Source organism: Triticum aestivum, chromosome 5D (genome assembly GCF_018294505.1).
Source record: "Triticum aestivum cultivar Chinese Spring chromosome 5D, IWGSC CS RefSeq v2.1, whole genome shotgun sequence".
Taxonomy (NCBI): Eukaryota; Viridiplantae; Streptophyta; class Magnoliopsida; order Poales; family Poaceae; genus Triticum; species Triticum aestivum.
Window position 1 is genome coordinate 341,633,769 of NC_057808.1, and position 21,150 is coordinate 341,654,918.

Here is a 21,150-nt window from a genome sequence, read left to right on the forward strand (position 1 = left end):
TGCCTTTTCCTAACCCGAAAAGTATCATCGCCGTGTGGTTTTCATGCAGCAGCAGCTGGGGGCGAGTTAACATATTGCTAGTGCGTTGAAGCGAAGGGAAAGAAGAGCAGACGCAGAGGAAAAGGCTAGAGAGAGAGAGATACTGCTACTACCACGTCCTGCCCACCCCACGTTGAGTCATTGACATTGCGACGGAGCAAGCAGGAGGAGGAGGCGGCTTTGGCAGCCACAGAGAGCAGAGAGCAGAGCAGAGCAGCGGCCGAGGAGGAGTTAATAATACCACCACCACCCCTTCCATGGTTCACACGCCACGGCATCACCATCATTGCCGCCTCCTCCTCCCTCCCTCCATATCCCCTTCTTTAATTGCTGCTGCTGCGTTTAAGCCTCCCCCACACCAACCCAACCGCGCCTCTCTCTTCCCCTGCTGCCGCTGCGTACTGCTGGTGGGTTTTTTCGTCCGTGCTCTGCTTCCCGCTGCTTCTCTCTCGCGCCGTCCCGGGGTGCCAAGGAAGTGCATGGGAAGAAGAAGAAAACACCCAGCCTGAGCGAGCGTCAGACAGACAGTGAGGTCTTCTGCGAGGGCGTGAGGGAGCTAGAGGCTGCCCAACGGAGAGGGAGGGAGGGAGGGAGGTAGAAGATGAAGTTCATGAAGCTGGGCTCCAAGCCGGACGCCTTCCAGTCCGGCGGCGCCGACGTCAGGTCAGTCACCCTCTTCCCTTCTTTTCTTTTTTCCTTACCGCTATCTAGCGTTGCTTCCTTCCTGCTCAAACTGTTTGGTGTCTTACGTTTTTCCTTGGTCGCACCGCCGCTTCTCCGGTTCATGGCGGCGGAGCAGAACCTCTTCTCGTCCATCTCCTTCGCCTCTTGTTCTACACGTAGCTAGGCGCGTTTCCCCGCTAGATTCTTGCCACAGACGCCGTCATCCTCTTTCTTCTGCTGGCTGGTGCTTCCGGTGAGAATGAGATTCTTGCAAGCTTATTCGTGCCGTGTGCGTCCCTTTGGAAGACCAGAGCTTCTAGAATGGCGGCCGTTCGGGAACCGCTCTTCTTGCATCACCACCTTCTTACTCCGACTGTCATGCTTGCCCAGTAACCAATCTCTCCGTCTCCTCGCGCCTCTTCCTCTACCAGTTTATGTCGAGTTTTGGGCCTGGCATTGCACTTGGATCTTGGTTAGTCCCTTGTTCGATTGCTAATGCACCATATAATAACTGTTTCATTTCGAGTCACGGCGTGAGTTGACTATGGGTTCTTGGGAAGTGCAGAGTGCTAGGCTGTGTGCGCCGTTTCTATCTATCTCTACCAGTTTCTGCCTTGTCCTGTCCCCTCTGCCTGCCTTCTTTTGTTTATGCTTCCTACATGTGTGGCTCTCTACGCTTCTCTCAACTGGATCTAGCACTATGATACCACTAGTAGCAGAACGGAGTTTCTCCAACTGATCCCTCGAGCTGGCATTCCTTGTTTCTCTCGGGATTAGTTGTTCGTGTCCATCCCATTGTCTTCATCCTGCACGCTAGCCTGTTATACGGTTCGGTTTACAGTGACGGGCAGTCCTCTGATTTAAAAAATACTCTTGTTGTAATGTACTGTGGTTCATTTATTCATCCTTGGGTCTCATTTGAGCTGCATCCAGCATTCATTTGAAATGTTCTTGTATCTTTTTCCCGGTGTCCGCCAGTGCTGTGGCTGCCTTTCACCCTCATACAGATTGCAAGGCATCATTTGCTCGCCCAAAAGAATGATTGACTTCCTTTTGTCTTTTAAATCCGAAGATGCAGCACTTGTTTTCTCTCCTCTTTGCTAGTGCGGAATAGATCTGAGTGCTAGGGGCAATGCGCTGAGCGCCAGTATTAATATAAGGTAGATGCCACTACGTCCTGCTGTTCGTCTCAGGCAACTTGGTTAAAGTTGGCCAGGGTTAAGTTATTGTCAAGGAAGGGAGAAAACAATTGTCATCTCCCCGTCTCACTAATCATTGATCAGACCTCACTTTCCCTTCGGTTAATCTAAAGAATCCAGCATTCTTTTCTCTGAATGCCAAGTGCTAGTGGTAAAAAAGAAATGGGTTTAAAGCAGAGCTTGAGCCTGACATATGTATCTTCTTGGCAAGGTGCTTTTGTAGCCAGTTAACTAGATGAAGAAACATTGGAAAGGGATGGTGTCAAGCTCAAGTTGAGAGCCTGTGGGATTTCTGGACCTTGTTAATTACTCCCTCCGTTCCAAAATAGATGACTCAACTTTGTACTAACTTTAATACAAAATTAGTACAAAGTTGGGTCATCTATTTTAGAATGGAGGGAGTACTAATGATTATTAGTGCACTAATGATTATTAGTGGCCAGCTGATCGCATGCATACGTGTCCTGTTCACCAACTCCAGACCCCTAGTGTTCTGCTTCTTCCCTTTGCTGAACTGGATAACTGGAAAGCGAGCCGCGCAGTCTAGTTTAACTGCCACTGCATGTTTTTCCTCCATTATTGATGTGTTGTTGATGTAGTGGAGGTCTTTACAGCTTAGGATAAGCTTCATGTCTACGCTGTTGTCATGTGTTTTGAGAGAGCGACTAGTCAATGGTTTATGGGTGACGGTCGATACGAGGTCGGGCATGTGTAATCGACTGTGTTAACGTAATCTCAGATGGTTTTTTTGATTCAGATAGTTTTGACATTTTCCTGAGGTTCTCCACAATCGATACATGTTGCGTAAACAAAATTGGTATGTGCGATTTCGCGGTGAAAGCCTTATAGGAGCCTTGTAGGAGCGTTAGGCGGGTAGGAGAACTACTTGTATAAAAACTAAATCTCTGTAATGTTACCATGGCTACCAAAGAGTGTTTCTGTATTCTGTTTCGTAATATGATATGCTCACAAGTTTGTTGATGCGTGCAGATTGGTGGTCTCTGACCTTGCAACAGATGTCATTGTGCATATCGGTGAAGTCAGATTCTACTTACACAAGGTCAGTGTGCTAGTATTTTCAGCAATTTTTGCTGAAGTCAACACTAAGCATTTATATTTGCTTCTACAAATAACGGCCAAGGGTGGTGGAAGTAGATATGTGTTACATCCTGGAGCACGTAGTTCTTCAGACATAGAATGTTCAACTGTCGGGGTCTCTTTGTCATGCCATCAAGAGTAGTAACATCATCAACATTTATGCTTCACGTCTGATTGCTGTTGGGCTGTCTCTTTCCAATCTACTGGATCCTGTTTCACACACAAATTATTTTTACTGCCAAGCTGATTATCAACACCACCTTAAAATATTTCTGATGGCATAGGCAATCTAACCAAACAAATCAAAGAATCATCCATTACATTTATGTTACCATTCTTCAACCTAACAACACCTTATAGCAACCCTATGCCGTTTATTTCTTAACTAGGTCTGCTTATAGCTTAAAGTAAAGAAAGTGGATTGTGCTATCAAAGTGTGTTGAATCAAGTAAAACCTACCTGCATGGAGCACTTCGGTACTTAATATTGGTGCTGGTAAACTTTAATTTTACCAGGGCATCAGTTAGCTATTTAAAACTTGCCTAAATTTTAGGGTTGTTTCAGACTCCCATGACAATAATTCAACTGAAAACACTGCTGAAGGAAAGAATACCCTAATAGAATTTGCATAGATACAAGCTTAATCATTTTCATGAATTGTTTGGCATTTTGTCACCGAGTGTTGTAATCACCAGTGCTGCATTATGTAAATGACTTATTTTCTAGCTGGTGATAACTCATATGCAGAACAATATCTGATTATCATTCATGACTGAAAATTTATGTTTGTGTTGATTGTCGTATGCAGTTTCCCCTTCTGTCCAAGAGCAGCAAGCTTCAGAAGCTAGTCCTTAAGGCTACTGAGAAAGGGACAGATGACGTCCACATAGATGATTTACCGGGGGGAGCGAAAGGGTTTGAAATATGTGCAAAATTCTGCTATGGGATGGTTGTCACCCTCAGTCCCCACAATGTTGTTGCAGCAAGATGTGCAGCAGAGTACCTTGGAATGACTGAAGATATGGACAAAGGGAACTTGATATTCAAAATCGAGGTCTTCATAAACTCCAGCATCCTCCGGAGCTGGAAAGATTCGATCATTGTTCTCCTGAGCACGAAGGCACTATTACCTTGGTCTGAGGAGCTGAAGGTTGTCGGTAGATGTATAGATGCCATTGCTTCAAAGACATCTGTGGATCCTGCAAATGTATCCTGGTCATACAGTTATAATAAGAAAGGAGTAGCATGCACTGAAATAATTGAGTCGGCAGGAAAAACATCGGTAGCTCCCAAAGACTGGTGGGTCGAGGACTTGTGTGAATTGGATGTTGATCTCTACAAGAGAGTGATGGTTGCTATCAAATCCAAGGGGAGGATGTCACCTGACTTGATAGGAGAAGCCCTCAAAGCCTATGCAGTTAGGTGGCTGCCAGACTCTTACGACGCTCTGGTCGCTGATGATTACATGAGAAGGAACCAATGCTTGGTGGAGACCATAATATGGTTGCTGCCGTCAGACAAGAGCTCAGGTTGCTCTTGCAGGTTTCTCCTGAAGCTGTTGAAAGTTGCTATATTAGTTGGGTCTGGGGATCATGTGAAGGAAGAGCTCATGAGAAGGATTAGTTTCCAGCTGCACAAAGCTTCGGTTAAGGATCTCTTGTTGCCTGCTGCTTCCCCCAGTGAGGGAATGCATGATGTTCGGTTGGTCCATAATCTTGTCCAGAGATTTGTCGCAAGAACAGCACTATCTCACAATGGCGATTTTGTCGAGAAATCTGATGAGAAAATGATTGAGCTCAACTTTGAGCAAGAATCCACTTTGGCTCTAGGGGAGTTGGTTGATGGGTACCTATCCGAAGTAGCTGCAGATCCAGACCTTGAATTCTCCAACTTTGTAGAACTAGCTACGGCGGTGCCAGAAGCAGCTAGACCTGTTCATGACGGCCTATACTACGCGGTTGATGCGTATATCAAGGTATGTTCAATGCACTTGATGAACCTAAATTTGCTCAATGGTTGCTGTCAGTACTTTTTGCTATACGATGAATGAACACTTGATGCTAATAAACTTACAAATCGGAAACATAGTTATACTAGTCTTTGGTAAGCATGGAAGCAGACTTGATAAATCACCTGTATGCTATCTCACCTTTAGAAGACCATAACCGCACCTGATCATTTGCTTCTTTCTAACCAGGAACATCCAGACATAAACAAAGCAGACAAAAAGAAGATTTGCGGCCTGATAGATGTCAAGAAGCTTTCCACAGATGCATGCGTGCACGCCACACAAAACGACCGCCTGCCTCTCCGGGTGGTGGTGCAGGTCCTCTTCTTCCAGCAGCTGAGGGCGGGTTCAAGCAGTGTACCAGCTCCAACTGACGGCGGAGAGCATGCTTGTGCAAAGCCTGTGCAGGAACAAAGCGAGCACTGCGAAAGGCGGATACCCAGGCACCCGAACAAGCTGGATAAGCAAGTGACAAGCCTAAGCGCGAGAGGAGAGGGCGAGGACCGGCACGTCGAGCTCAGGGGAGGCAGAAACAGCTTCAAGGATCAAGTTGTTGGCAGAAACAGCTTCAAGGACCAGGTTGTTGGCAGAAACAGCTTCAAGGACCAACTGGGAGGCCTCCTGCTGCAGTCGCGGTCGAGGAGGATATTCGACAAGCTATGGAGCAGCAAGGGGCATGGAGAGAACGGCAAGGGTTCAGAGACGTCCGGCAGCTCACAGAGCCCGCCATCGACGGCAAAGCCCACGGAAGTGAAGCCCTCTCCTCTCCCCCCTCTTAGGAACAGAAGGTATTCTGTTTCGTAGGGGCTCTTCTTACTGCTTCCCCATCTTGTTTTAGTTTAGCTTTGGGTTAGGTTTGTACAGGAAAGAGAAGTTATCAGCTGATGCTCATCATTTTTGTTTGCTCCTTGCCCTTGTCAATGAAGAGAAAATATGTGAGGGAGGACTGTAAGCAGCTCAATATGCTGCTCTCTGTATGGTGGTTATCTAAGGCATAGGCCTGTAGCTTACCGGTGAGGAAAGATCTACTAGGGTTTGTTCTTCTCTGAAATGTTTATGAAGAACAAGATAAAAGGGTTTGTGTCAAACACTCTCGAATACTAGCATCAGATTGCAGGACACAAAGAACATGGATTACAATGATTGCAGTACTATATTTTTCATTTGAGGTCGATGTGACCCAAAGTGGCTTCTATCTAAACCATTACTGATTCTGCCATCTCAAATCAGAATGTTTTCAGGATTCGGCGAACCAGCGTCACATGAATATTGTTATTTTCCAATCAATCTTTCTGCATTTAGCCCTAAAATGGAACTTGCAATCTTGAATTCAGGAAAGAGTGACAGAGACACAACCCAAAATTCAGATGATATATGGCAGAGCTAATAACAGAGGCAGATAAACTTGCGAGTAGTTTTGTCAAATCATATAGGCAGATAACATGGAAGACAGCCCCTCCCACTAAGCAAAGCTAGTTTGTTATTATCTCTTTGCAACACAGGTTCCATGCCACCAATGGTCACTTCTCTCAGGACGCAAGCGTTTCCATTACAGCTTAACTAGTAACCACCCCTCAGAGCAAGGACAAGATGGAGGACCGAGCCACCTTCGATGTTGTAGTCCTTGGCAGTCTTGTCATCTGCAAGCTGCTTACCAGCATAAATCAGCCTGCAAGCAGAAAATAATTACATGGTTAGTCTGGGCCATCCAAATGCTTACAAGGTATCCCCCGCCATTGTTACGGATACGAGGAACAGAGAGAGGAGTTCATTCGAGCAAAACATTACATATAATGCACATAGAAAGATCAAAAGAAATTCAGGCTCTGTATACCTTTGCTGCACAGGAGGAATGCCTTCTTTCTCCTCAACACGCTCCTTGATCCTATCAATCGTGTCGGTGGGCTCAATGTCGATTTCGATCTCCTTCCCAGTGAGAGTCTTAACCTTGATCATAGTACCGCCCCTGAGCCTGAGGACCAAGTGAAGAGTCGACTCCTTCTGAATGTTGTAGTCAGCAAGCGTGCGTCCATCTTCCAACTGCTTGCCAGCGAATATCAAACGCTGCTGATCCGGAGGAATCCCTTCCTTGTCCTGTGACAGTGCACAAACTAGCGTGTAAGTTCAGTTTCCACTGCTTGAAGTAGGCTAGCCTGCCACTTAACCAATGCAATGGCAATACAGAACTACATAGACAGTTTTCTGGATTCGGATCACAATGGTAACAGACGGTATGGTGTGCCATCGATCTATTTCAGAACCGAAGAATAGATGAGTGATTTGAAACAGAAAATTGGTAACTTCACTACAAGAATGATACGCATAAAAGGCAGTGTCTCATCATTTTCTTGGGGAACAAAATAAAGGCATTCTTGGATATATTCTACTCTATCACAGGGAGCAGCACCAGCACAAGATATCAAGTGAGATATCCATGTGTCACAACAAAGCATGGACTATATTCCTTTTCGTCATTTGTTACTGCATCAGATACCCACTATACAACACAATGATAGAATTTGTATACAACTCGTCTACTACTCGAGTCTCGACTTCAAAAAGAGGTACTACCTGAACTGTTCTAATTTTGCACACCAGAACGGATTTGTATAATTTGACAGAAAAAGGGGTTAACCCTTGGATGCTGAAATCCTAACAAACATGCGCAGAAACAGCACGCCATCTAAAAAGCTAGGGCGGGACTAGCAGCGCGGATGGCCCCCGGACGGTATAGGAGCGGCGCATCAACGATCTACTGCACGCGTCAGCCCAACAAAATTAAACTAAGCCAATCAGCGCGTAGACCTAGAAAGGATCGGGGAGGGGGGAGGGGGGCGGCGGCGGCGGCGCACCTGGATTTTGGCCTTGACGTTGTCGATGGTGTCGCTGCTCTCGACCTCGAGGGTGATGGTCTTCCCCGTGAGGGTCTTGACGAAGATCTGCATCTTCTCGCGCCCCTGCTGCTCGTGCGTGCGGTGCGGGAGGGAGTCAAGCTGCAGGTCGCGTGAGGACGACGGAGCAGAGGCGGAAGCGGACGAAAACGAAACGAAAATCCTTTCTTTTCTCCTCGGGTGGGTGCTCTGCGGCTCGGGTCCGGGCGGATTTATTTGGGGAGGGGTGGCGGCGTTTGCGTTGGGAATCCGCGGGCCGGTGGGTGTTCCTGTTCCAGTCGGGCCCGACCCGACGCCGACCTCCTTTTTGATTAATTTTTTTTTATACTCGCTCCGTTCCACAATATAATGTACTGGTTTATAAGTCCCCTTTGCATTTTGTGTCAAATTTTGACTAAAGGTTTAACTAATAAAATATTAATGCATGTAATAAAAAGTTATATAGTTGGATTCGTATTTAAACATAGTTTTCAATTATATTATTTTTTTATGACATGCACTAATATTTTGTTAGTTAAATTTAAGGTCAAAATTCGGCATAGAATACAAAGAGGACTATTAAATAAGGATGGAGGTAGTAGTACATTTTGTTTTTTGAAAGTTTGTTTGATCAAGTAAAAAAAATTCATAATAAAAAACATTATTATTAGATTTATCATGAAGTGTACTTCCAAGTAATGATCCAAACGCTCTTATATTTCTTTACAGAAGGAGTACTTTTTATTTATTTTGAGATGTCGATACTTCATCCTATAAACTTTGTCAAATGTAGACTATCCGCAAAAAAGATATTTGACTTTTAGAAAACAAAATATGTCCTACATCATGAAACAAAGGGAGTATAATTTTTGTAGGATCTTTCACAAAAAAAAGATTTTTTGTAGGATGTAAAAAAAGAGCTCGGCATTGGATCTGCAAACGCAACAACTACACATGCCCAACACGCACAACGGCGGTTGTGGCACCCTAGCACTTTATTTCTTCTGCCTTCCGCCGGCGCCGGCGGTGGTCTACCTCGTCTCCTATGGTCTTAGGACCATGGAAGCGCAATGGATCCCGGTCCTCGCCGGCGGGAGGGCTCCGTTTTTTATGTTTTTCTAAAAAAATATGGTTTGTGTCCTGCTCAGAGATGCAAGGCGGTGGCGGCTCTCTGTAGATGGAATAAGGCCCTCACCGCCTAGCCGCCATTCCGGTGGTGTTTCTAACATCGTCGGAGGGCGTGTGGAGGTTTTTCTCGAGCAGATCTCGTTGGATTCGGTCGGCGTTTGTCTTTGGTGGATCCATGTGGATCTGGTCTTCGTTCGCCTTTCTTCGTGTGTCTACAGGTTGAATCCTTCCGATCTACGCTTCTCTTTATCGGCGGCGGTTGATGTTCTGATGCGTTGGTCCTACGGGGCCTTAGCGCGACGACTTCTCGAATGTCTACTACAACAAGGTTTGCTCGGCTCCGACGAGGGAGGGACGATGACGGCGGCACACCTTCGGCTCGCTCCAGTGCTTGTAGTCGTCTCTAGGTGGTCTACGGACCTGGATGTATTTTTTACTTCTAGTGTTCTTTCTACTACCTTGACAGTTGATGAATAGATTGAAAGTTTTCATTGAAAAATGAATTTGTAGGATGTGTATCCTTAGAATTTTCTCTATATATAATGTTTGATTCATAGGATTAGAATCCGTAGGAAAAAATTCAAACGATTACTTTGCACTCTATCTTAGGGGAAAATTTTCATGCGCTCAAACCATTTTTCATAATTATTTCTTTTCTTTGTGTTATTAAACACTCCCTAGTCTAAATTCCTAGTTTGCTAATCCTATAGGTTTCAAGCCGACATGTCACCCTAATTTTGCTCCCCAAAAATGGACTCACGGAAGATTAGGTTTCCTCTCCTCCCGTTGGCATCTCTCTCGGTTCGTTCCACCTTCGATAACCTTTGGGCAGCGGAGGTGTAGAGGACCTCAGGCCCGCAACGACGAAGGGTCCCCGCTCTTCGTCTTGTTAGGTTTAGCGTCCTGGTTGAGGTTGTGTGGCTGCGGTGATGTCCCTCGGTAGAATAATGTCTGACGGGTTCGATCCTCATCCCAATGGTACGTCTAGTGCTTTCTGCTACCTTTTGAGCACTGCGTTGGTTTTCCCTTGAAGAGGAAAGGGTGATGCAGTAAAGTAGTGTAAGTATTTCCCTCAGTTTTTGAGAACCAAGGTATCAATCCAGTAGAAGACCACGCTCGAGTCCCACGCACCTACACAAACAAATAAGAACCTCGCAACCAACGCGATAAAGGGGTTGTCAATCCCTTCACGGTCACTTACGAGAGTAAGATCTGATAGATATGATAAGATAATTTTTTTGGTATTTTTATGATAAAGAGAAATAAAGATGCAAAGTAAAATAAACGGCAATAGAAATAGCTAAGTGTTGGAAGATTAATATGATGGAAAATAGACCCGGGGGCCATAGGTTTCACTAGTGGCTTCTCTCAAGATAGCATAAGTATTACGGTGGGTGAACAAATTACTGTCGAGCAATTGATAGAATTGAGCATAGTTATGAGAATATCTAGGTATGATCATGTATATAGGCATCACGTCCGCGACAAGTAGACCGAAACGATTCTGCATCTACTACTATTACTCCACACATCGACCACTATCCAGCATGCATCTAGAGTATTAAGTTCATAAGAACAGAGTAACGCTTTAAGTAAGATGACATGATGTAGAGGGATAAACTCATGCAATATGATATAAACCCCATCTTTTTATCCTCGACGGCAACAATACAATACGTGCCTTGCTGCCCCTGCTGTCACTGGGAAAGGACACCGCAAGATTGAACCCAAAGCTAAGCACTTCTCCCATTGCAAGAAAGATCAATCTAGTAGGCCAAACCAAACTGATAATTCGAAGAGACTTGCAAAGATAACCAATCATACATAAAAGAATTCAGAGAATATTCAAATATTGTTCATAGATAATCTTGATCATAAACCCACAATTCATCGGTCTCGACAAACACACCGCAAAAGAAGATTACATCGAATAGATCTCCAAGAAAATCGAGGAGAACTTTGTATTGAGATCCAAAGAGAGAGAAGAAGCCATCTAGCTAATAACGACGATGTATCCCGAAGTTCACACCCTTGCGGATGCTAATCTCCGTTTGGAGCGGTGTGGAGGCACAATGCTCCCCAAGAAGCCACTAGGGCCACCGTAATCTCCTCACGCCCTCGCACAATGCAAGATGTCGTGATTCCACTAAGGGACCCTTGAGGGCGGTCACCGAACCCGTACAAATGGCAACCCTTGGGGGCGGTCACCGGTACCCGTCAAATTGCTCGGGGCGATCTCCACAACCTAATTGGAGACCCCGACGCTTGCCCGGAGCTTTACACCACAATGATTGAGCTCCGAACACCACCAACCGTCTAGGGAGCCCAAGCACCCAAGAGGAACAAGCTCAAGGGCACCAAGCACCCAAGAGTAATAAGCTTCTCAACTTGTAACTTCCACGTATCACCGTGGAGAACTCAAACCGATGCACCAAATGCAATGGCAAGGGCACACGGAGTGCCCGAGTCCTTCTCTCTCAAATCCCACCGAAGCAACTAATGCTAGGGAGGAAAATGAGAGGAAGAATAAGAAGGAGAACACCAAGAACTCCAAGATCTAGATCCAATGGGTTCCCCTCACATAGAGGAGAAAGTGATTGGTGGAAATGTGGATCTAGATCTCCTCTCTCTTTTCTCTCAAAAACTAGTAAGAATCCATGGAGGGATTGAGAGTTAGCAAGCTCGAAGAAGGTCAACAATGGGGGAAGAACACGAGCTCGAAGGATAAGGTTGAATGGGGAAGAAGACCCCCTTTTATAGGAGCTCCCGAATCCAACCGTTATGCGCACAAGCGGTACTACCGCTCAGGGGAGTGGTACTACCGCCCGGGCGGTAGAACATAGAGAGCGGAGCAAAACAGAGGGCGAGGCAGAGCCGTATGAGCGGCACTACCGCCGGAGCCAGCGGTACTGCCGCTTGGCCCAGCGGTACTAGGGGCGGTGGTAGCCGTGGTACTACCGCTCCTACTGCTGCTACTACTGCCGCTGAACCCGACACGAGAAAACCACGTCTCGAGTCGAGGCGGTACCAGCGTGGAACCGGAGCCGTACTACCGCTTATGGTGGGACGGCGGTACTACCGGTTGTGGCGATACGCGGTACTGCCGCTCTGGTCCAGCGGTACTACCGCTGGCGCCAACCTTATGCCAAGTCCACAAAAACAAGTACACTCCAAGGAAGACCAGAACTGCCATAACTTCTGCAAATGAGCTCCGAATTGAGCAAACTCAACCTTGTTGGATAGAGGAAGACCCCTCGAATCGAGGCGGTACTAGCACGAGACCGCAGCGGTACTACGGCTGGGGGCTACCAGCGGTACTACCGCTTGTAGCACTCAAGCGGTACCACCGCTCCGGCCCGCGGTACTACCGCTAGGAAACCAAAACTGCCATAACTTCTGCATATGAGCTCCGAATTGAGCAAACTCAAGCTTGTTGGATTGAGGAAGACGAGTAGCATCAAAACAGCGACTGGTTATAGTAAGAAGAGGCAGGGGAGGTATGCCAACAAATAGAGGAGTGAAACCTCCAACCGAGAAGAACCGGCATAACCTCCAACATCGAAAACATCATAGAAGATGCGAGTGAACTCCGTTTTCGATGAACTCGAGCTTGTCATCAAGATGACCATAAGCTCCAAAACTCACAAAGAGAAGAACCAAACAAGAACCAATAAAGATGATGCAAGGACGCAATGGTTTGAGCTCTCTATGAACAATACGATCAAGCTACTCATCGAGAGCCCCCCTTGATAGTACGGCAATCGATCCTATAACCCGGTCTCCCAACTACCATCATGAGACCGGTAAAATAGAAAACCTATCAAGAGCAAACCTTTGCCTTGCACATGGTCCACTTGAGCTAGATGATGACGATCTTGACTCCCTCAAGATGGACCACCTTTCTTGATTGCGTTGGCTCGATGAAGACTAGTTGATTGCTCCCCCATACTCCACTATGGGTGAGCCACCCTTCCGCACATCTTCACAAGTCCATTGTCACCACAATGGCTTCAAACATTTGATCTCTTCGTGATGCTTTACTTGAACTTGCACACCGCAAACTTGATGACGACCACCGCTTGATGTCGTCCTCCATGGGTTGTATAATATCTTCCTCTTGACGCTAGCCCATGGAAACATACCTAACCCCACATAGAACTCTCACGTAGACCATGGGTTAGTACACAAAGCATAAAGGACAATACTTACCTTACCATGCGATCACGTGATCCCTCTCGGTACATCTTCTACGCTTTGTGTGTTGATCAACTTGATTCACTCTTTGACTTAGTCTTGATCAAGCTTGAATCTTTCCAACTCTCTTCATTTGGATGATGTCTTGAAGGTAAACATGAATGATCACACACACTTCTTCTTCAAGACATGCTTGCCATAAGCTCAACACTCACAAGACCAATCTTTGGATAATTCCTTTATAGCACCTTGGTCATCACAAACTCTCCTTGAAACCAACAAATGGACTCCAAGAAAAGCCTATGGACAAACCCTTCAAATATAACTGAAGGCAACCATTAGTCCATAAAGATTGTCATCAATTACCAAAACCAAACATGGGGGCACCGCATGTTCTTTCACACGGGTATAGAAGGTTGCGGCGGTGGAATTAGGTTTTCGTGGATGCCCCTGATGGTTTGGGGGTACGTAGGTATATATAGAAGGAAGAAGTAGGTCGGTGGAGCCACGAGGGGCCCACGAGGATGGAGGGCGCGCCTGGGGGAGGTGGGCGCGCCCCCTACCTCGTGCCCTCCTGTTGATTGCTTTACGTAGACTCCAAGTCCTCTGGATCACATTTGTTCCGAAAATCACGTTCCCGAAGGTTTCATTCCGTTTGGACTCCGTTTGACATCCTTTTCCTTCGAAACACCGAAATAGGCAAACAACAGCAATTTGGGCTGGGCCTCCGGTTAATAGGTTAGTCCCAAAAATAATATAAAAGTGTATAATAAAGCCCAATAAACATTCAAAACAGAATATAATATAGCATGGAACAATCAAAAATTATAGATACGTTGGAGAGGTATCACTGTCACAGGGCATGTGGAGGTGTGTCTATGTGATTTCACGACATCCGGCCGGTGCTGGTCTTCGTCGGCGATGGTTGTTGTTTTGCGGCGCTGGTCTTATGGTCTTATCACGACGACTTTTCGATTGTTTACTACCACAAGGTCTGCTCCACTCCAGTGAGGGAGAGACAATGATGGCGGCGTGCTCAAATACTTATAGTCATCGTTACATGGTCCACATATTTAGTTGTATTTTCATGTTACCAGAACTCTGGTGTTCTTTATATCGCCATGATTGATTATGAACATATCGAAAATTTCTCCGGGAAAAAAACTTAGAACTTTTACTTTTGTGTTTTTAGATTTCTGCGAATCAAAGAGACCCCAAGTTGGTTCGCAATTATTTTTCCCAAATAATAAATGTCACACATGTGGCACGAAGCACTCCGCCCTGACGTTTTTTTTACAACTAAAGTTGCCATCCGAAAATAAAAAAAACTGAAACTTGCCATCCGACCTCGCTTACTAAACTTGCCATAAAAAACGTTTGGGGGCAAAGTTTCATACTAGAAAAAAAAAACTCTTCCGGGGCGAAGTTCCGTAGAAAAAGAAAACTCTTCCAGGAAAAGAAGTTACTACGAGCATACCCGTGTACACAAAACCCTGGGGCGCACAAACGAATCAGTTCGCGTGTGACTCAAAGTTCAGCATCGGCGATCTGCTTACATACCACGCAGCCCCCGCCGCCAGAAATAAAAAGCTGACGGCGTGCACAACCCAACTGCGTCCATCCACACGATACGAGCACATATTCCACGACACCGTGCCCAGCAAACCGTGTGGTGCTGCTCCGTTCAGCCAAAGGAGGCAAGGCAACAGGCGCCGGCAACAGAATTACGAATGGGGGACCGTAAGCATTACTATGCTATCACCATAATTCAGTGGCCAGTGCAACCAGTGGACAGGAAGAAACAAGAATGTCTCCAAACAATGACACCGTTTGGAGAAAGCCCAACACAGTACCATTATAACACCATATATCATCTGTGGCGCTGAATGCCTATTAGGGGGGAGAACATCCCTCCCCGCAAACTGGAATGCCCAGCGATCAAACTGTTAACCGACATTGTTCGTCGTTTAGAACCAAGACGGGAGCAAGTTTAGAGCCCGCTATGAACGTATCAGACGTTGAACCCTTCGGCTCTCAAGCATAGGCGATGGGCTTCGATCCATTTCCCGCACGCGTCCTCGCCATGCTCCACGATGCACTCGTCCCTCAGCCTCTTTGTGTCAGGGCAGGCGCAGCATATCTTCTTCTTTGGCTTCGTGTCAGCCGTTGGAGTTTGTCCTGTTTTTTCTTCTGCAACTGGGGTGACGGTTGTAGCAGATGTACTGTTCCCCATATCTGGAATAATATCATAAAGGTACAAAATCAGTGTCAAAACAAAACGGGGCAGGAAGACAGACAGCTTGATTGTTCAGGGATGAATCACAAAGGCTTTAGAACAACGAACCTGCTAGTATTTTCGGGGATACACGGTTTTAATTACCTGGATTTTGAAAAGCCTACACATAATTCATTTACGTGCTGGGATCACTTGTTTCAACATGTTCAGAACTTACTACCACCTACCAGTGAACTTTTGTATGATCATGTTTAGTGTGCACAGAATTCAGATAATGGAAGTCAACAGCATCACGAGATCTGAACCATGGATGCTTTCGAACACTGAACCTGGTAGTGTAATTTTTAGAAGACAACACAATTTTCATTACCGGCTTCTAGAAGACAATATAGTATCAGTATCAGAGTTATAGTGCTTAGTTGGACTACCAATTTCAATAAGTTGAGAATTCGGCCAATTCAAAAGTTAAGTAGTGTATGCCAGTACAATTTTGTATGATCACTTGCAGCGTATACAGTATTCAGACAATTGAACAGAATAGCAGCATACTACTCCCTCCGTTCCAAAATAGATGACTCAATTTTATACTAACTTTAGTATAATGTTGAGTCATCTATTTTGGAACGGAGGGAGTAGCTCCTTGTGGCAACAACAGGAGTTCAGAAGAACAACCTAGCTAGAATAGTTGCAGGAGAAAAAACGGCCAATGGTTCTAAAAAAAATAAAAATAAAGAAGGGCCAATGGCGAAATAGTGTTGTCAGCACCATTCGAGATGTTGAGGTAACAAAATAGTTATGATCAACCCAAAGGGCAAGTAAAATCAAGGGAAACAACAGATCCTTGTGTTCCATGATTTGCATAGACAACCCTTTTGTAAAAGAGGGTGGCCTGCTATATTACAGCCGTATAACTTTAAACATCTTCAAATGTTTAAGGATCTCAAATTCTACAGCAAATATCTAGGCAGCCTAGCTCCGGCAGTAAGTTACTGCACAGCTTTGCTTGTGGTATTGTGCATCACCCTCGAAATGGAGAGGCGAAAGCTGGCAATGCGCATCTTCTGACAGGGTTACAAATTCAGCATGTGGCTCTGAATTTGACTACTCCCTCCGTTCCTAAATATAAGGCTTTTTAGAGATTCCAATGTAGCCCGTATTGAAATCCCTAAAATGCGTTATATTTAGAAACGGAGGGAGTACTTGATAATGTCAAGAAGCCTCAGTACTCTACCATCACGAACTTCCGTATACGTCGTGCGAATCGCCCATGGTAAATCCAGATACACACGCTCTCGGTTATTTAGAAATCCGGCAAGGGGACTGCGCCGAAAATTCCTAGACCCAACCTATTATACTAGAAATTTCATTTCTCACCCCACTCCGCACAAAAATCATCCTATTCATTTCCCCAAGAAATCAACGGCAATTCAGGCTAAACTAACACTATACCACCTAAACAGCAGGAAGCAGTAAAACGCATGGCAGAATCGCGGATACGGAGCCGACAGAATCCTCCTAGCCCCCGGCTGCTCAAATCGCCCACCAGTATCAAAAGGCGAGCAAGGCTAAGATCACATCTTGAATTCTTTTAACAAAGAGCACCACGTCTCAGCATGGATCGAGGTACAGACTAGCACGTCTCAGAATGGGCACGGGAAAGGCTCGGCGGGGCTTACCGACGAACGGAGCTCCGGGACTCGGCGGGAGAGGGCAGCGGGAGCTGGAGGTCGCGGATCCAAAATCGCACTTGCCTTCTGAACGGAAGAGGAACCGCGCCGCACGGCAGAGGGTTCTAGAGGAACAAGACCGCTTGCTCCGTCTGAACCGAACCACAATGACTTGGCCCCTTCCGATCGCGACCGTCGGTTTTAGATCGGACGGTGCGTAACGCTTCGACTGGACGCGAGTAGAGGCTTCCGACCCGCACCGCACGCAGATCAGTCCCCCTCTTCCCTCGGCCGCCGCAGAGAGAGAACAGCACCGCAGCGGAGAGAAGAGAGAGAGGGAGAGGGACCATGGTGGCGCCGAACGTGAAGGCGGAGACGATGAGGCTGATGGACCGGCGGTCGGCGCTGGAGGCGGAGATGGACGGCATCATCGCGGCCCTCTCCGCGCCGGGCGGGGCGGGCATCACGGGCTCCCTCGTCGACGCCGAGGTACCGTCGCACCCTCGTTTCCCCCGCGCCCCAAAACCCTAGCGGCCTAAACCCGAGGCGTTGTCCTCCGCCCCTTCCTCTTCCTTGGACGGTTTATAGTTTGCTAATCGCGGCTGTTTTTGGCTCGGCTTAGGGTTTCCCCAGGGCGGACATCGACATCCCCGCCGTCCTCGCCCAGCGCCGCAAGCTCGGTGGTATGCTTCTCGCTCGAATTCTCGGCCTACTCATCATATCGATGCGCTTGTTTCCACTGTAATGTATGGCTACATGTACTGCTGACGCGCTTCGTTTGTTTTGGTGTATATGCCCTGCACCTTATGGTGCTCCATTCATGGTCCGGGATTATGAATTGATTTTTGCAAGTATGGTGACATTTGTGGCCAGTAATGCGGATGCAAGAGTTGTAGTTGAATTGCTTCTCCTGCGAGGGTGGTGAGTTCTGGATGTTGGGATGTAGCCCTGATATGAGTTATGCCTGGCGAGTGTTCAGCAAAATGGATATCAGGGCATGCCCTTTTCGCATCAGTAGTGAACTGGTAGTAATATTGGACATTCATAGGAGATTAGGGGTGATATCAAATTGGATATCAGGGCATGCCCTTTTGGCATCAGTAGTGAACTGATAGTACTATGATTTTGAACATGTATAGGAGATTAGGGGTGAAGTATACTGATATATGTTGTGCTACATGGGTGGACCTGAACAGGGTTTGCTGAACTGATGAGCTTAAAGTGTAGTGATATCTGACATTTTTGTAGAAGTTCAGGATCATCTCTTGTTCTTCATTGCTGAGGATATTTACAGATTTGGCCTGTGGGCTTAGGCTGACTGCAAAAAAAAAAAAACCATTCCACATCATCATAGCGTGTATATTCTAAATCTTCTCAGCGTGCTGTTAAGTATAATTGGTACTTACACTGCATAATGTACATTGCAGAGCTGAGGAATGACCACAAGGATGTTACAAACAAAATTGAGAAGAATCTGGAAGTTTTACACTCTACAAGATTAACAAGAAATGAGCAATCAATCCCGAGAAGTTCTGGTAAGTACTGTACACTTTGTGCTCACATTAACTTGTCATGATGGGAAATGTGCATCCAAAGTTATAGATCTTGGCCAGTTGTATCTTATATCTTATTTTCCATAAATATTGTACTCCTGCTGTCCACAAATATAAGCCATTTTTTAAACTTTTAGAACTCCAATGCACGATTGTAACTAATTTGTATCATAATATACTACCTAAATAATAGTACTCGTGTATCATGGAAGTGCTCTACAAGACAAATTGAATGAAATTATTTTGTTTAGCAAACCTGTATACTTCTTAATATACTAGCTCAATATTGGTCAAAGTTTCAAAGGCTTGACTACATGCATCCGAAGTTGACCTATGTTTGGAGATGGAGGGAGTAAATCTGTGAGATTGGACATATTCAAAGTTCGTCTTGGTCTCTCGAGTTCCTGCTCTACTGTGCTGTGCCAGGGCTTTCTTTTATGACATCATCTAGGAATGATCTTTATAACCTGACCGACACTTAGTAATTTACACTTGTCCACTAAAACCGACACTTGGAAGTACCCTCAGTTACAAAAACGGTTTAGCATTTTGGGAATGGTTTTTTATGGCATGAACACAAACTGAGAAGCAATTGATGCCATAGCATTATTTGCACATTGGCGTGTTAAACCTCCAGTTTTTACCTTGAAACATGGGCCGTTCTTGAGCATAAGTCAAGTTATATGGTAAGGAAACTAGAGTTGCTTATCTCCATCATATTTGATTGCATGCAGGTATATCAGCTCCACTGCATGGCGGATTGTCTCAAAATGATCCTATGGAAGAAGATCTGGTGACCAGACTTCCTTTTGCGATGATTGATGACATCGCAGATGGTTCTCCTGCTGCTTTGGATGGCTTGCTGCTTGGGGATGAGATAGTGAAGTTTGGGAGTGTAGAGGCTGGCGGCAGATTGCAAGAAAGGCTTGTTTCTGAAGCCCTTACCAGTGAGGATAATCAAGTGTCTCTGCTCATCATTCGTCAGGGATCACCAATGAACTTGACAATTACACCAAGAAAGTGGCATGGAAGAGGACTTATGGGGTATGTTTTACTAAAACCTTTGTGTCATTTGTTCTGTTTCGTTTTTAGCCTATCAAGAAGCATCAGATCTTCCTTTTTTCAATATTTTGTTGATGTAAACATGTAGGTTGCCTTTTCAACTGTGAAGCAGTATCCTTGCAGTTATTCCCCTTGTTACAAATATTACTAACAAATACAAAAGTGTATACCTTTGTTCTTAAATGTCAAGTTGACGTGAATTAAATGTGACACAACACTACCTAAATTGTGACATGGATACCTTTGTTGGAGAGGGACATGGACACTTATTGAACAAACACATGATGGCGATTTTGTGTTCTTGTTTCTAGTCTACTTTCTGTTGAAAACAGGCTTTTACAGTGAATTGCAGAGAACCACATGTCCTCTTCCTAAGTAACATAAAACCTCAGGTTGTTGAAAGTTTTGCAACAAACACAACTCCTAGTCAGCAATTTGCCCTCAACCCCGATGCCGATGTGGCACCCCTTGCCTCAACTGCAACCCTACCTGCTATTAGGAATCGATTGTGTGTATCCAGAAGCAGCATGAAGTGCTGATGAGGATCTTACCCACAAATTAGGATTCTCCATCACACGGAACCATGGGAACAGAGCGAAGATGATTCTTTGTTAGTTCTGTTAGTACTTCCATTTAATGATTTGTGGATGACGATTGTTTCTTTGTTGATCACATGAGAACCATGTCACCTCTAGCTGACAAGCTTATCATGCGTGTTAATGATTTTGTTGATGACGATTATTTCTTTGTTGATAGTATCTTGACCCTAAAACCTGGTGTCTTTGTTCTCGCAGGTGCCATTTCCGAATCTTGTGAAGGGCCGCGGTCTATATATTCAACTGTAGAACGGGGTGCTTTCACGTCTGCATTTGTGCAGACAGCTCTTGCCGCCCTGCATTTCAACATGGAAGTAAACTGATAACCTGAACGCATGTACTTATTTTACCTGTAGCCGCGCTTAAAGCACAACGCAATGCCACTGTGGAACCTGTAGTCGCCTTGGTTGCAGGCTTTATTTGGTACGTTACCCTTCGTTCGCCCGGATAAAGAACAATGTCTATCACGTTTTGGCAATGATGATGTAGAAAACCTAAAGTCAACATGAAGTTGGATCGTGTGGACAGAGAGAAAAAAGCTGCCATTCGTATGTGCAATTGTGGGAAGTTCCTATTTGGTCTTGGTGCCCTTTTTGAGCGTTCGTCTGGGTGACTTGGTCTTACACAAAAGCGCAGACTGCTCAACGAGCGCAACAGCGTGTAGGTTGCTTTCTACTTATACAAGCGTTGCGACTAGTGAGAATGCATCGCTTCCAGAATTGCTCGACCTCGCCTCGCATATGAATATTAAGCACCCACATAATACGCTTTAGCCCGGCTTTAGATTGTGGGCTGTTGTTAATTAGTAGGGTCTAAATCAGCAGCCGGTTGCCAGAA

The 21,150-nt window shown here is 45.6% G+C and overlaps 3 protein-coding genes and 1 long non-coding RNA gene across 4 annotated transcripts; 2 read left to right on the plus strand and 2 right to left on the minus strand.

Moving 5' to 3' along the window:
• The first annotated feature begins 249 nt into the window (after positions 1 to 249).
• LOC123121618 (BTB/POZ domain-containing protein NPY1) lies at positions 250 to 5,946 on the plus strand. Its single transcript, XM_044541636.1, has 4 exons — positions 250 to 702; positions 2,892 to 2,961; positions 3,808 to 4,974; positions 5,197 to 5,946. The coding sequence occupies exons 1-4, from the start codon at positions 641 to 643 to the stop codon at positions 5,809 to 5,811; spliced, it is 1,914 nt and encodes a 637-aa protein (XP_044397571.1). The 5' UTR covers positions 250 to 640; the 3' UTR covers positions 5,812 to 5,946.
• Positions 2,821 to 4,228, minus strand: LOC123121620 (uncharacterized). Its single transcript, XR_006459804.1, has 2 exons — positions 4,003 to 4,228; positions 2,821 to 3,209 (listed from the first exon to the last, which is right to left on the minus strand). It is a non-coding gene; the product is annotated as an uncharacterized lncRNA (long non-coding RNA).
• A 455-nt stretch (positions 5,947 to 6,401) lies between the features above and the next one.
• Positions 6,402 to 8,151, minus strand: LOC123121619 (ubiquitin-NEDD8-like protein RUB1). Its single transcript, XM_044541637.1, has 3 exons — positions 7,860 to 8,151; positions 6,842 to 7,101; positions 6,402 to 6,676 (listed from the first exon to the last, which is right to left on the minus strand). Exons 1-3 carry the CDS (start codon positions 7,950 to 7,952, stop codon positions 6,568 to 6,570), a joined length of 462 nt encoding a protein of 153 aa, XP_044397572.1. The 5' UTR covers positions 7,953 to 8,151; the 3' UTR covers positions 6,402 to 6,567.
• A 9,179-nt stretch (positions 8,152 to 17,330) lies between these two features.
• LOC123121621 (26S proteasome non-ATPase regulatory subunit 9) lies at positions 17,331 to 20,880 on the plus strand. Its single transcript, XM_044541638.1, has 5 exons — positions 17,331 to 17,591; positions 17,725 to 17,785; positions 18,530 to 18,637; positions 19,390 to 19,699; positions 20,512 to 20,880. The coding sequence occupies exons 1-5, from the start codon at positions 17,451 to 17,453 to the stop codon at positions 20,531 to 20,533; spliced, it is 642 nt and encodes a 213-aa protein (XP_044397573.1). The 5' UTR covers positions 17,331 to 17,450; the 3' UTR covers positions 20,534 to 20,880.
• Positions 20,881 to 21,150: the final 270 nt, after the last annotated feature.